The sequence below is a fragment of the Manis pentadactyla genome, chromosome 11, assembly GCF_030020395.1.
Source record: "Manis pentadactyla isolate mManPen7 chromosome 11, mManPen7.hap1, whole genome shotgun sequence".
NCBI classification, from domain to species: Eukaryota; Metazoa; Chordata; class Mammalia; order Pholidota; family Manidae; genus Manis; species Manis pentadactyla.
The window spans coordinates 91,958,417-91,974,156 of NC_080029.1; the positions used below are offsets into that span (position 1 = coordinate 91,958,417).

Below are 15,740 nucleotides of genomic sequence, written 5' to 3' on the forward strand. Positions count from 1 at the left end.
ATGTATTGTTCAATGCCTCTGTGTCCTTACTTATTTTCTGTCTGGTTGATCTGTTCTTTGGAGTGAATGGTGTTTTGAAGTCTGCTAAAATGAATGTATTGTGTTCTCTTTCCCCCTTTAATTCTGTTAATATTTGTTTCACATAATGTAGGTGCTCCTGTATTGGGTGCATAGATATTTGTAATATTTATATCCTCTTGTTGGACTGACCCCTTTATCATTATGTAATGTCTTTCTTTGTCTCTTGATACTTCCATTACTCATGATTTTTAACTTCATCACTTAATATAGTATCTATCAGGTTTCTTCACTCTGAAATTACCATTTTCCTTCTGTAATCAACTATTTTGTGGACGGTACTGTGAAACCATTATACATATCCTATCTTCATCTAACTTTAATTTGTTTTTGTCAGTGTAGAGTCATGCTTTTCCTATTTTATTCAGTCATTACCTTTTGTTTCTATTATTTTTTGTTTTGATACTCAAATTACCCCAGGTTTAGTCAATAGAATCCCTTTCAAGTGTGCTTCTGTGACATTTTGACATATCACTCTCACTCTTTGAGCACTTACTTGCTTTCTGGCATAAGGTGTTCCATGCTCTTCTACTTTTCCTGCCAGTCCTGGAATCAGCCATTTCTCCCAGGTCCCCTGGTCTTTTTTATTAGACAGTAGTATTTAGACACCAGGATCTATGTGTGCACTCACTGCTTTTGAGATTTGAATCTCCTAGTCCCTCTGAGTGGACAGAGCTAGATAATACATATTCACACCAGCATACCTCCCAGTTGCAGTCCAACACAACAGGGCTCATTCTGGATTTCTCCCTTTCCATATTTGTAACTCCTTTATCTAACAGTGGAATTCTTTGACCCGCCCCCTCCATGTCTAATCAGTTTCCTTGCCATTGCTGTCCTTTCTCTTATGTGGATGCCTGATTCGCATGGCTGTGCTTCCGCACCCTGTGCTGGGCCCCCTCACCACAGGAAGTTGTGCACAGGCCCCAGTTTCCATGCTCTGCTTGTGGCTACCTATACCGCCCCCAGCCCACTGTGCAGGTGCCTTGTGTACCCCTCCTGATCTTTATATCCCTTTGCTGCACCCCCGTCCCACCCCTGCATGGAAAGCCCGTTCACCCCACCAGTCTCTCTGGGGGATGCCCTTCTTACCGTGCCAGGGCTCTGACTTCCCATGGCCAGCTGCCCCACAAATGCACAGCTCCTCACCCTGCGTGGGGAAGTCCCCCTCAGTTCACACAGGCTCAGACTTTCTGTGCCAGGCTGTCACACATGTGGTCACCCTCCTTACCCTACTCTCCTGTTAGGCCTTCCCTCTGCATAGATACCCTCTTTACCCTGCTCATGCTCAGGCTGTGTCGTGCCAGGCTACCTCTGTGTGGATGCCCTCCTCACTCCTCGTAGGCTCTGCCCCCTGCTACAGGTCACCACAGGTCCCCTTGCCCTAATGCAATTGACTGCCTTGCTCTGCTCCACTTAATAACTTCAGGACTAAATTGTTCAAGAAAGGGAAAGAAAGGGGTGATAAGAATTTTTTAATATAATAGCTACTGAGTTTTTACAAATGCTTTTTTATATCATAATTTTTACCTTTATCCTGTTATTGTGATGAGTTACATTGATTGATTTTTGAATGTTATAGCAATCTTGCATTCTTGGAATAGACTCAACTTGGTTGTCTATTTATATATTGGTTATCTTTTTATATATTGCTGAATTTGGATTTCTTGTATTTTATTTGGGATTGTTGCATCTATGAGCAAGAGTGAAATTTACCTATAATCATCATCTTCCTTTTCCTATTCCTCTTCCTCCTCCTCCTCTCCCTCCTCCCCCTCCTCTGCCCTCAGAGAAAAAGTGTCCCCAAATGCTGGCCTTATCTCTCTAAGATTCCATCTTCCCCCAGTATATAGCCTGGAAAATGTTTTCTATCTGGTTATCCCTCTGTACCTTCAAGCTGATTTCTTTTGTGTTTTGTCCAGGTTTTTCTGATAGTCTTTAGTGGAAGGATTGGTTTATATTATTGAATTTGCCATTGCCAAAAGTAGAAGGTGTCCATCCTTAGTTACATTATTAAAACTGTTTTATTATGGAGAATTTTGAACATACACAAAAATAGACAGAATAGTACCCCCATGTATCCATTAACCTATAATAATAACCCTTATACCTTTGCCAGTTCTGCTCTATTGACATTCCTATCCACTTTCCCCCATCCTATGTTATTTTGAGGCAAATTCCAGATCAATTCATCTATAAATATTTTAGTATGTAGTCCTGAAGTATTTTAGTATGTACCCTAAAAGGTAAGGAATTTAAAAAAAATACCCACCAAACTATTATAACATCTAAATAATAAACACAGTAATTCTGTAATATAAAAAAATCCAGTCAATGTTCAAATTACCTTGGTGATTTTTAGTATAAATATTGTATTCAGCAGTGAGCCCATGAAGTTATTTTGTTCCTGAATCCCTAATAATAGATTCTCTAGCACAGCTGCGAAGGCCCTTTTTGACTTAATCAGTCACCAGCTCTAAAGATTTACTTTCATGACCTTAAGCTCCTCTTCGCCTGTCTAAAGCCTACCCATTCTACAGTGGCTAAATTCAAGTCTCACTTCCTACATGGAGCCTGCCCTGACAACTACTCTTATCTCCTTAGCATTTATTATCTCTTCTACTCCTGTGATACTTGGCCATATTATTGTATAGTATAACTTCTCAGGATTGTAAACTGTGGGAGGATAGGGATATATGTGCTGTATGTTTTGTACACCAAACTGAGGCTGCCATTTTGTGGAGCACGTAGTACCTGTCTACTACAGGAATTTTGTGAGGGCCAAATGAGGTAACATATGAAAACTTTTCTTATAATCTATATAGCAAAATTGTAAGAAATTGTTACTGTTTTTTTGGTTGTTGTTAGCATAACCACTATATGAAGCATAGACTATAGTCGTCAGGGCAGAACCAATGACAATGACTTCTAATAAATAATATTTATTGATTTAATTTATTGTCTGAATGAATTCAGTCAAGTTCCCTATTCTTGTCTATCAAATAATAGGAAATAGGATGATGAAGTTAATGATCTACAGAAAAAGATTAAACTTTACCTAAAATTTTTTTCTTTTCTCCCCTGCATAAATCTGATAGGTTTATCTCAACATGTAGTTACCAACTATAAGCAAGTAATTCAACTCTTGGAGGAGGGAATAGCAAACAGGTAAGAGGTTTGTTTGCTCTTGTCATTCTTTCAACCTCATTCTTCTTTCCTGTGTTCTCATCCCCATTTGGAGCGCACAGTGATACTTCTCTCTGCAGTTCCGTGCATTCACAACCATGCCTTTCTCAGGACAGTGATTCACACAGGGTAAGGGGCAGTGGCAGAGATTTAGTGCTGCTCTCACTAGTAATGAAGCTGCAGTTTGTTCTGGATAAAATACTCTTATACAGTAAGCCCTGAGAGTTGGCTCTGTGCTTTGCCTTATAAATACAACTTCTGGTATTTTGATCAAAGGAAACATTCTTGCCTACATTGTCCTCTCCTTAGACTTGATAGAGATAAGGACCAATATAGTTTAAAATGTTTCAGAGAGCCATTTTTCTTCTAGGTTTGCATATTTGTAAATGTTATCCCCAAAAGACTGTTTTGAATCTGCTGTGAATAACTAATTGCTCTAGGCTCTCCTAAAAGCTATTGTAAATTGTGATTATATTTCATATTGTTAGTTACTATGAAATACCCAGAATGTTTTAAGTATATGCTTGCAAAGCACAGCCTTTTTTTTTTTTTCTGTTCAAGAATTTTATTGAGGGTCTTGGAAATGGCATGGTATTTCATAGGTTACTGAAAGTAACAAGATAACATGGAAACTGCTGCTGTGTTTCAACATAAAACAAAAAAACCCACACAGGTACAGGATGACAGGTGTCTGGCATTGTCCCAGTTCATGTGATAACAGTCTGCTGCAGAAACCAAAAAAGGTAACACAGGTTTAGGGTGCACGAGCAGGAACAAGGAGTTATGCTCCTGAGAACTGATAGAGGCTGCTGAGACCGCCTGTCCCTGTCTCCTCTGAGACGCTGGCAAGCTCCCTGAGGCAGTGACTGAGCCCACCTTGCCCTCTACGAGACCCCAGTGTGTAGCCCGTGGTAGGTGCTCTGTGCATACTTGGTGAAGGAATAAAGACATACTGAATGGAATCCAAGCACCCCATTGTCAGAGGGAACAATTAAAATTAAGATCCATCTTAAGGTGGACAACCAGGACAGTGGATTCTGGGTATGAGAAACTCGGCAACAGAAAGCACAGCCTTTTTTTTACTTGAGAAAAAAAGGGGGAGGATTTACAGCCTTTTATTTACTCTAGTGATAGCAAGTCCAAGTTAACTGAACATAAAGGAAGAAATTTAAATTTAACATTCTACTTCTTGGGTTTCATGGAACTGTCCTGGAGGCACTAGCTCCTGGTCTTCAAGATGCCCCGAGTTGCTTGATTTTTAAGTGCCAAGCATCACCTTTTCCTTTTTATCCTTGAATCATGAGACAGACTCTAGATTTTGACTTTTTTCTTCAATTCTCCAGCTCTTCTGAGAACAGACGTCAATGAAATGGTTTTAAATTGAAGCATAATTGTCTTAGATTTAGGTGAAGGGAAGACTCTCCTGACTTTAAGGGTCAACACCGATTGGAATGAATTTCTGAGGGACACTGTGTATCCCACCTAGCTTAAGCATGATGTTGATGTTGCTTAAAATCTCATTTGCGAGCCCTTCTGCTACTATCAGATTCATATTCTGTGTTTAACCACAATTTTCTTCCTCTGTCTTAAAGGCTGCTTCTTCCACAAGCACTCCACCTCCATTTGTCTTATTTAAATGGGTCTGTTTTGGGGATATTCTCCCAGGTTAATTACACTCTGGTATTTCCCTTTCGAACTCTGATTGTTGCTTGAAAAATGTTCTAATGTGGTTCAGTATGAAGCTACGCTCTTTCATTCTCAGATATCAGTACCTAGAGCACTGCTGCTGCCTTCTTTGAACCATTCTCCTAACTCTACTGGACTAAATATGGATGTTCTGTGATTCTGACCTATGAGCCTCTGTACTAACACTTACTGTATCCCCCGTGGATCCTTAAGGATCCACCGTGTATAAGCAATCGTGTCCTAATTTTCTTTCCTGTATACACAGAATCACCGCGGCAACCCATGTTCACGAGGCCAGCAGCAGATCCCACGCCATCTTCATGATCCACTATACACAGGTTGGTTGCCTCTTATGTTTTCTTAGATTTCTTCTTTCCTCTTTTGACTGATTTCTTGTCTTCCTATTTTTTCCTCTTTATTCCTGCCCTTCCATTTACAGGTCCTCTGATATGGCCTGATATTATAAGGAGGGCCTATACATTATCTACGAAGCTGTAAACCCAGAAAGGGTAGAAGCATTTCATAAAGATTGTAAAAATATCTGCAAATTATATTTTATTTTTAAGATTTCAAAGCACTTTCATATCCATGTGATCATTATGGGCATTTAAAACAAGTAAGATTAAGATGAAAATAAGCATTAAAATGAAATAGTAGAAGATTCACTTCCATTATGATGGGGTGAGGAGGTTGACAGATCGTATTCCCAAAAGGCATATATAAACCTGGACAGAAGTATCAAAACAACCATTTCTCTGCTCTGAAAGTAGATTAAAGGCATACAATAAACTCAGAAGCATTTATTCAAGAAAACTACTGAATCTCAGGTAAGAACAGTGCAAATATAGGGTATATAGCCTTGGGCTGCTCCCTTCGCCACCCACACCCTGATCTCTGTCAGTGAGGTCAATCATTCAGAGTGGAAGGGAAGGCTGTGAAAACCAGCAGCTCTGGTACTACCACTGATAAGGGGTTTCACTTGATTTAGAGCACTGTCAGTGAAAGCAGTGATCTGGGAGGCAAGCTAACAAGTTGCTCAAAGAATATTAGCCTGAGATTGTGGGTCTCTTTCAAGCAAAAATGAACTGACAGATTATCTAGGGATTTAACAGGAATTTCTGGGAGATGATATAGTCATAGGGAGCTTGATAAGATCTTCACATTTACTGGGTTGAACAGAAGGTGTGCATATATACAGCAGAGACTAAGTGGGTCCAAACTGCCCACATGGCCCTGGCTGACAGAATCTGCATATATGTGCAGAGGAGACATAAGGGGGCCTCCTAGCTAGTGAATGCTGGGGTAAACTTAAAAAATGGCCTGCATTAATGCATTTAATTAATGCATTTCCCAGCTTATACATAGATCCATCAACAGATAACAGAAGTCTTTTAACTGCTCTAATGGTGTTTGGCTTAAGGGGTTTGATTACAGCTTCTAAGCAGTCTTTGGCTGAACACTAAACTATGCAGACATAGGGTTGCTTCCAAAAAGCCAAGTTTAAAATTTAAAAACAACTAAACAAAAAAGAAAAAACTGAACAGAGACCTCTTTGGCTGTATATTTCCAGGGAGACAGATTTTTAGAGATTTACTCCAGGCAAGTTTCCAAACATACAACAACCACTACCACTCTCAAGAGGAAAATATCAGAATCCAGAGTTGTTATGTTATCTAAAATATCTAGTATTCAACTAAAAATAACATGCAAAAGCAAACAAAGTTCTTAAGGAAAAAAAAGTCACTAAAAACTGATTCTAAGTGCACTAAAATATTCAATGTAGCATACAGACTTCAAAGCAACTAATATAAGTATGTTCAAAGAACTGAAGGAAAGAATTTAAGGAATTTAAATGAAGAATTTAAGGAAAACGTGATGATGACTAGGGAATTTCAATAAAATGATAGAAATTTTATAAAAATGGGTATTAGACTAATAGAAACCGTCTGGTTTGAAGACGAGAGAGCAAAAGATTAAAGAAAAATGAACAGGACTGCATAGACCTGTGCAACATCAAATGTGTCAGTGTAAGTGTATTGGGAATCCCAGAAAGAAGAGAAAATAGGCACAAGAAAAATTTGAAAAATAGTGGCTCCATATCCCCAACTTTATTGAAAATCTTTAATGTACAGATCTAAGAAACTTAAGAACTCCAAGAAAAATAAACATAAACAGATCCACACCTAGACACATCATAGTCAAAAGACAAATGGAAAATCTTGAAAACAGAGAAAAGTGACTCATGTTGTACAGAAGAACAGTTATACAATTAATGGCTCACTTCTCATCAGAAACACTGGACCCAGAAGACAGTGCACTGAAAGGAAATAAAAGTGCTCAACCAAGAATTCTAGGAAAACTAACCTTCCAAAATTAAGATGAACTAAGAACATTCCTAGATTGAAATAAAGAAAAGAAAACATTGCTAGCAAACCTACCTCACAATAAAAGTAAATGAAAACTTTCAGGCTGAAAAAAGTGATTATCAGACAGTAACTTAAGTCTACAGGAAGAAAAGAAAAGTACTGAAAATGGTAAATATGTGGGTAGATATTAAAAAAACTACACAAATATTTCTCATTTCTTCTTCTAATGTCATTAAAAGAAGTTGTATAAAATAATTATGCTGTATTATTGTACACATGTATATACATTGTCATATGTGACAGTAGCACAAGGGAGTGAGAAGGAAAAGGAAATATATTGGGACAAAATTTCTATATTTTATAGGAATTAGGTTAGTATTATTTCAAAATTGATCATAATAAGTTTATTATGCATATTGTGATCTGTAAAGCAACCACTAAGAAAATAAGTCAAATGTATAATTTAAAAATTGGCAGGAATTAATATGGTACACTAAAAATATTATTTAACACAGAGAAGGCAGTGAAGAAAGTACAGAGGAACAACAAAGACATGAGACATAAAAAATAAATAGAAAAAAACCCAGACATAATTCTGAACATATCAATAATTACATCAAGTGTGACTGGACCAAGGTACAATTTGTCAGACTGGATAAAGCAAGACCCAACTGTATACTGTCTATAAGAAATACTCCTTAGATTAAAAAATAAAAGGTTAAAAGTAAAAGGATGGAAAGAGATATGCCTTGCAAATAGTAACAGTAAGTGACCTAGAGTACTGTATTAATGTCAGACACTAGATAGATTTTAAGACAAATGTGTACTAGAGACAGGGACATTGCATAATGATAAAAGTCTATACATCAAGAAGATACAACATTTATAAACGTATGTGCTCCCGAAAATAGAGCCCCAAAATATAAGGAAAATAGCATCAGAATTGAAAGGCGAAATAGACAATAACAATAGTTGGAAATTTTAATACCCCATTCTCAATAATTGGTAGATGAACTAGGCAGAAATTAGCAGTGATACAGAAGATTTGGGCAAAATTATTGATCAGTGTGACCTGATATTAAAAAAAATTCCATTTACCATCTAAAGAATACATTTTTTTAAGTGCACATAAAACATTCTCCAGGATAAACTATGTACTGCATAAAGCTGAAGTCCAGTAGTTATAGGATAAATAATTTCCTGGGATGTTAGGTACAACATGATGACTAGTTAAAAGCACTGTATTGTATATTTGAAAGTTGCTAAAAGAGTAGATACTTAAAGTTATCATGAGGTAAAAAATTGTTTCTGTGTGAGATGATGGGTGTTAACTAAGCTAACTGTGATTATTTCACAAAATATACACGTCAAATCATTATGTTGTACACCTGAAACCTAAACAATGTTAAATGTCAATTATATCTCTTTATATTATAAAACTGGAAAAAAATAAATTATGGTACATTAAAAAATTTTTTAATATTAACTACCTTTAAAAAATACATCAAGCAACCACAATATGTAGGACTTTGGTTGTATTCTGATTCAAAGATGCTTAAAAAATTATTAGTGGGAAATTTGAACATTGATTGCATATTTGATGTTCTAAGGAATTATTGTTAATGTTTTAGGTATACTGATGGTATTATGATTATGTTTTTAAAGGTCTTAATCTTTTAGAGATGCATATTGTAGTATTTTCAGATGAAATTGTATTGACTAAATTGGCTTTAAAATAATGTGGATGAGAGGAATAAATAGGGGTATAAGCAAAACAAAACTGACCTTGAGTTGATCATTTTTGAAGCTAGGTGATGGGTACCTGGGAATTCATTATACTATCCTGTCTTTTGTCATATACATTTAGGATTTCCCCTAATAAGGTTTCAAGGTTAAAAGAAAAGAGAGAAAAAAGCTAACATAATCAAGATAGTGTGGCATTAAGACAGACAGATAGATCTATGGAATAGAATAGAATCCAAATTAGACCCACACATATATAGGCAACTGATTTTTGACAAAGTCACAAAGACAATTCAGTGTAGAATGTGTAGTCTTTTCAACAAATGGTGGTAGGACAATAGGATATCCATGTGCAACAAAACAAAACAACTTTGATCTATACCTTGTATTTTATTGAAAAATTAACTCAAACTGTGTCACAGTCAGAAATGTAAAACCTTCAACTATTAAACTTGTAGAAGGTAACTTGGGAGAACCTTTGTGACCTTGGATTAGGCAGAGGTTGTTTAAGATCTAGCACTAGAAACACAAATAAAACAAAAGAACAAATTGAAATTTGAAACTGGTCAAAATTTAAAACTTCTGCTCTTTGAAATATACTATGAAGAGAATAAAAAGAAAAGCCACAGATAGGGAGAAGTTATTTGTGAAACATACATCTGATGAAGGACTTGTATCCAGAATATATACAGAAGAACTCTCTAAACTCAGCAATTACAATTCAAAACAATAGGCAAAAATTTTGAACTGAGACTTCACTAAAGAAAATATACAGATGGCAATTAAAACTTGAAAAGGTGCAAACATCATTAATCATTAGGCGAATGCAAGTTAAAACCAAATGAGATAACCACTACCCACCTTTTAAATAGCACAAATTAAAAAGAGTGATTTTTCTAAGTGTGATAAGAAGTGTAGGAGCTGGAGTTCTCACATACTACACTAGTGGGAATGTAAAATGGAACAACTTTGGAAAATAATTTAATAGTTTCTTTAAAAAATTAAGTATATATACCTACCATATGATCCAGCCATTTCTCTCCTAGACATATTCCCAAGAAAAAATAAGTCGTATCTCCATTCAAGGACTTGTACACAAATATTCATAGCCGCTTTAGTGTAATTGCTCAAAGCTGGAAGTAATGCAAATGCTCATCAAGAGGTGAATGGATAAATAAGCCAGGGTATATTTGTACAATGGAATACCACCCAGAAATAAAAGTTTATGAACTATTGATACACACCTCAACATGGATGGACCTCAAAATAATTATACAGAGTAAAAGAAGCCAGACGTTGTATGATTGCATTTGTATGAAATATCCTGAGAAGACATTTATCGAGATAGAATTGATGAGTGGTTGCTTGGGGCTGATGATGGGAATGGAGATTTGCAGACAGACTTGAGGGGATGTGGGGATTTATTGGAAATGTTTTAAATTTGGTGATGGATGCACAACATTAAAACCCGTGCTGAATTTTTAAAAAAAGTAATTTTGCTTTTGAGGGCTGGATGCCCCTGAATAGAATATAAAGAGGTAGAGTGCTTGACTTAGCAAGTTAAAATGCTGTGGCTCAGATTAACAAGAGAGACAAACTGCCATCTGGGGTGCCTACCTGCTGTAGATCTCTACTGATGAGAGTCAGAGTCCCCTGGAGGGAAGTTGAGCCTTTGCTTGGTAAATTGTGCTAAAATTCCTGGGCCCCTGAAAATTGTTCTCAGAGGACTTCATGGAGATTTGCCCACTTACTCTGTGGAAGTCTCACTTCTATTTTTAATTTAGTAAGGACCCAGGACTTCTTGACTATATTTATCAGATATTGAGAGTTCATCTGGTTCAAAGCACATTCAAATACAGTCTTCTTGAGTAGAATCTATACCACCTTGGATAGGAGGGTGTCTAAGGGGAAAATGACATTATTCCAGATGACAAGCTTTGAATGTGTTTTCTCCTTTAGGCAATCCTGGAGAACAACCTCCCCTCTGAAATTGCTAGCAAGATCAACCTTGTGGACCTAGCAGGCAGGTAATTAGGATTTCAAGGCCAAGAATTATTTCATTGACAATGATCTTGTTCTTTCCCATTTTACAGGGAATAAACTGTTCTAACCCTTTTCACATTTCAATCATCCTGAGAAAATTTCAGAAGAAGCATTCTTTGACTGCTAGGTTGAGAAATTATAGTTCTCCAGAGGCTAAAAGTTCTTCTATATGAGGGGTTCCCTCTTTTAACTGCTCATTAAAATCACCTGGGGCCTTTTTAAACTCTCAATGCCTAGGCTGCACCTCTGATAAATAAGATTAGTGGGGTGAGGGGGAGTGCTGGCATCAGTAGTTTTTAAAGCTGCCCAGGTGGTTCCAGTGTGGAGCCAAGATTGAAAAACCACTGATGTAAATGGAGCAAACTGAGCATAGTTTTTCCTTTGCTTAATATTGATTTTATGCAGTTTTATACATTACTTAAAAAAAAATAAAGGAAAGAAAGCTTTTAAAAAGAGAAGCTACTACCTTCAAGTCTTAGAAGGAAACATGAAATGTAGTCACATATGTATCTAGAAGGAAGGAAGTCTTGGTGATAATGTCATGAGGTGTAAGATGAAATAAGGCAAATTTTCTTAATTTAAAACTGCTAAATAATTAATATGGCACAGCATTCCCTTAAAAACTAAATGCTGTCTGGAAAAAACTTTACCAGACAATTGGAAGTGTGAATTTTAAAATTTTCCCAATGACTTAAAAGAATTTGAGGCGGTTGGTAGTTAATGACACAGATATCAAAAGCCATTAACAGGTGAAATTAAAACAACAATGGGGGGAAGTGAATATAGAAAAACATCTATGCTAATATTACTGTAAATGAGCATTACAGTTAGGTGCAAGTGCTCTGGCAGCCAAAATAAAAACAAATGTAAGGAACAGTGGACACATAGATACTGAGAAGTGACTAGTGGTCACTGTGGGTTGGTGGGAAGGGTGAGAGGGATAAAGGGTCATGAGAACCCTCAATCGTAATATAAGTTGGTCACGGGGATGGTAGTACAGCACGGAGAGTACAGTCAGAGATTCTGTAACATCTTCCTGTGTTGACAGATAGTAACTGCACTAGAGGGGGTGAGGATTTAATAAACACTGTGTTGTACATTTGGAACCAATATGATTGTATATCAATGATACTTCAATAAAAAATTAAAAAAAACAAATGTAAGGAATTATTTGATTTTTACTGCCTAAAAAGCAGAAGAATGCCAGTTCATTACAAGATGGTAACATTTTTTTGGAAATGGAATTCTAAAGGGAATTTATGTGGGCCACTGGCATGGATAGTGTTCTTCAACAGCATTGTAAGGAGAGTATCTTCTTGTTTGCTCTTGTTCCTGTTTTCATTGCCTGTGTGTCAGTGAAAGAGCAGATCCCAGCTACGGCAAGGACCAGATTGCAGAAGGAGCCAGCATCAACAGGTCTCTCGTGACTCTGGGCATTGTCATCTCCACTTTAGGTATTTTGCTGATAGACTGGGTCTTTAGAGGGGGAGAGAGACTTTGGAAAACAGCTCATATATTTTCACTTTGTCCAAATGGGTAAACACAAGTTTATTTTTGATAAAGTTACCTTTTGGTTTGGGGCATGAAAGATTAATATTGGTCTGTAGTTGAGAACACAATGCGACCATCATCCCATCACTCGCGTTTCAAAAAGAAGTGAGACTAAAAAATCATGTGGCTCAAATACTCCACGTCATGAGTCCAAAGTCTGATGCAGTGGTCAAACTCAAAGCATCCTATGATATACAGAAAGAAATTGGGAAGTGTGATGCTTAAATCTGTGTTCTCCAACCATTGTTTTGCTTTAATGCGTTTGTTTCAGAATTCCTTTTTTCTTCTTTTCTGTAATCTGCATTTAGCTCAGAACTCTCAAGTATTCAGCAGCTGCCACAGCCTCAGCAGTACAGCCAGTGATGGTGGTGATGGTGGGATCCCTCGCTCTCCTGGGACCAGCAGTGGAGGGCGACCCTTCCAGAGACAGTCGTACATCCCATACCGGGACTCCGTGTTGACCTGGCTGCTGAAGGACAGCCTTGGAGGCAACTCCAAAACCATCATGGTTGCTAGTGAGTGGGATGTAGGAGTGGGGTCTCTGTTGGGACTGGTACTCTGCCTTGGACTAAGGGCCATGGGTCTATTAACCTGGCGTGGACAGCAGAAGCAAGGCAAGTGGTTTTGGGCTGGGTCAGAAGGGCTTGGCACGTTTTTTCACTTTCTCCCTCTACCCTAGCCGTGTCTCCTGCACACACTAGCTACAGTGAGACCATGAGCACACTGAGATATGCATCCAGTGCCAAAAATATCATCAACAAGCCTCGGGTAAATGAGGTGAGACCTTCTTCTGAAGTCCTACTCTGGTATAGTTTACACAGAATTCTTTGATTCCCTCATTGATTTCTTTCTCTTTGTACACATCCCAACTTGCCTGACTTGTTCTCAAAATGAGGAGTGAGTGAAATCTTTTCTTCCAGTGTCATACCCTTCTCTCATATCTCTACTGACTACACTCAGTTGCCTTTTAAAAGTAATTTATTTTAGATATTTTTCTAAGGCCATTCCTCTTAAGCTTCTTGGTACACCGTTGCCCTGCAGAGAAATATCATTTAAATGTTTCTGTGTTTATTGCTTTCAAGTTTATGTTACGTGTGCTTGTTTTATTTTTATTTTCCCATGATAATTGCAGTAACTTCTCTGTTTTGGGTTAAAAGGGGCATATAAGGAATTCATTAGTTTTGAGAGCTGAAGAATAATAGAATATTCCAAACATTCCTTACCTGCTTTGCAATCTCAGTGAAAGGTTTCAGGGCAGGGATCTCCAATTGGTGACTAGATCTATATAGCTCATCTGTGGACTGTTTTAAAAGGCAGTGTAATTAGACAGGTACTAAGTTTAGTCACAACACAGGCAGTTAGCACCTATTACCTATGCATGTCTGATTTTTGTATTAGTTGCCTAACCTCTCACTGTAGGGCAGTAATTCTCATACTTTAGTGTATATCAGAATCAGCTGGAGAGTTTGTTAAATCACGGCCGGGTCCCAGCCCTGAAGAGTTTCTGATTTAGTAGGTGTGGAGTGCGGGCAGAATTTGCATTTCTAACATGTTTTTAGGTGAAGTCTCTGCTCTGATCCTGGGCCCACACTTTGGGAAGAGTGCCCCAGAAGTTACTGCGAAGGAGTAATCAGTTCTTCCAAACTAATTGCATGTAACATGTTACAGTGGTTTGGGGCCTGGTAGCAATCAGTGGTGACTGAGTTCTTGTGTTGCAGGATGCAAACGTGAAGCTGATCAGAGAACTCAGGGCAGAGATTGGAAGACTGAAAGCCATGCTGCTGAGCTTCGAACTGGTATTTGGGCAACAGAATGTTTGTGTGCACGAGAGCTCTTTTCTTCATAGACTCTGAGTCCTGCTGTATTGTGTATTCTCAGTTAAGTGACACTTGGGGAACAGAGGAAGGAACCAAGACAGAACAGGAATTACTCTGATTACTTGAGTAGTTCAGTTGGTGTGGTCGTCCTCTCACTGTATCACCTCTGTTTTCCGAAGAGCACCTGCCTGAATGGCCCTTGTTCCTTGTGTGGGCAGATATGAGGAACAGAGCCCCGCAGAGAAATTTCTTTGTGTTCTCCTTCTTTGTACCAGTCTAAGCCCAAATATCTAAGCTTCTGATTTGTTTCTGATTTTAATGATATGGTCTTTCCTCTGTCTCTTTTCTTCCTTCATAAGAGGAAGGATGGGACCCAAGAAGCACACCTCTCTCTTTATGCAGAGAAGCTTCAGTCCACTGAATGAAGAAAAGGATGAAAACCTGAAGGAGCTGGTTCTCCAAAATGAATTAAAGGTGGGTGTGTTGGGTGAACTCGGCTGTGCTTTCTATCACCCTGGGAGCAGACCTGCTCTCCCTCCATTATTCCTGGTCCAGGGCAGCTCTCTTAGGACAAGTCAAAACCTCTAGAGCCTGAGAGATCTCTGAAATAAAAGGGTTTATTGAGCCTCAACAGATGCCAGCCAGAAGGACTAAGTCCTAGGAGAGGAAGTTTCTGCTTGCCCAGTAGCAAGGCCAATTCACAGAAGCAGCTTGGCCACCAGACTTAAGGAACAGGGGACATTTATAAGGGGTCTCAAAGAAAGAAAGTTCTTTAAATTCACCTTGGCTGCAGATAAGGAAGGTGGGCTAATGTGAAGCAGGGCAAACCTGGGGACAGGTAGTCCAGAGAGAAGCCTTATGGATTGGTTGTTGAAGATGGTCAGCCAGAGACTGGTCACATGCAAGGGGGATGCAGTGATTCTGGGGACCTTCTAGATGATTGTTGAAATGATTTCATCTAGGAGTTATTTTTATTAGACTCTGTTGCTGATATGCGTAGTAGGCCCTTAGTATTTTATTTTTGTTGTTGTTTTAGTATTGTCTTGCCAATGTGTTTCAGCCTCGGGCAGGTTTGCTATGGATTCAATGTGACCAAAGAAATTGACAGCAAAACGTTCTTTGGGATGAGTGTTTATTACCCGGCTTTTTCTCCAGGCAGCAGGTCAAGCACTAGCGTCTCTGCCTCCCCCCAGAGCTCTGGGCCGAGCTCTCTATATAGCACAGTAATAGCTTACTGCCTACAGGTGTGGAAGCAGTAGCCTAGCAACAG

The 15,740-nt window shown here is 38.3% G+C and overlaps 1 protein-coding gene across 13 annotated transcripts in view; it reads left to right on the forward strand.

Moving 5' to 3' along the window:
• The window catches only part of STARD9 (StAR related lipid transfer domain containing 9), a 156,337-nt gene that overhangs the window by 75,546 nt on the left and 65,051 nt on the right, over positions 1–15,740 (forward strand). For all 13 annotated transcript variants that reach the window (XR_008992579.1, XR_008992580.1, XR_008992581.1 and 10 more), the window contains 8 exons: positions 3,177–3,246; positions 5,216–5,288; positions 11,019–11,086; positions 12,459–12,556; positions 12,962–13,168; positions 13,333–13,430; positions 14,372–14,449; positions 14,873–14,944. Coding sequence is in view for 10 of the 13 variants with exons in the window: in XM_036923697.2 (XP_036779592.2) it covers positions 3,177–3,246; positions 5,216–5,288; positions 11,019–11,086; positions 12,459–12,556; positions 12,962–13,168; positions 13,333–13,430; positions 14,372–14,449; positions 14,873–14,944 (764 nt within the window). In the remaining 3 variants the exon portion in view is untranslated. The remainder of the gene's footprint in view (positions 1–3,176; positions 3,247–5,215; positions 5,289–11,018; positions 11,087–12,458; positions 12,557–12,961; positions 13,169–13,332; positions 13,431–14,371; positions 14,450–14,872; positions 14,945–15,740) is intronic.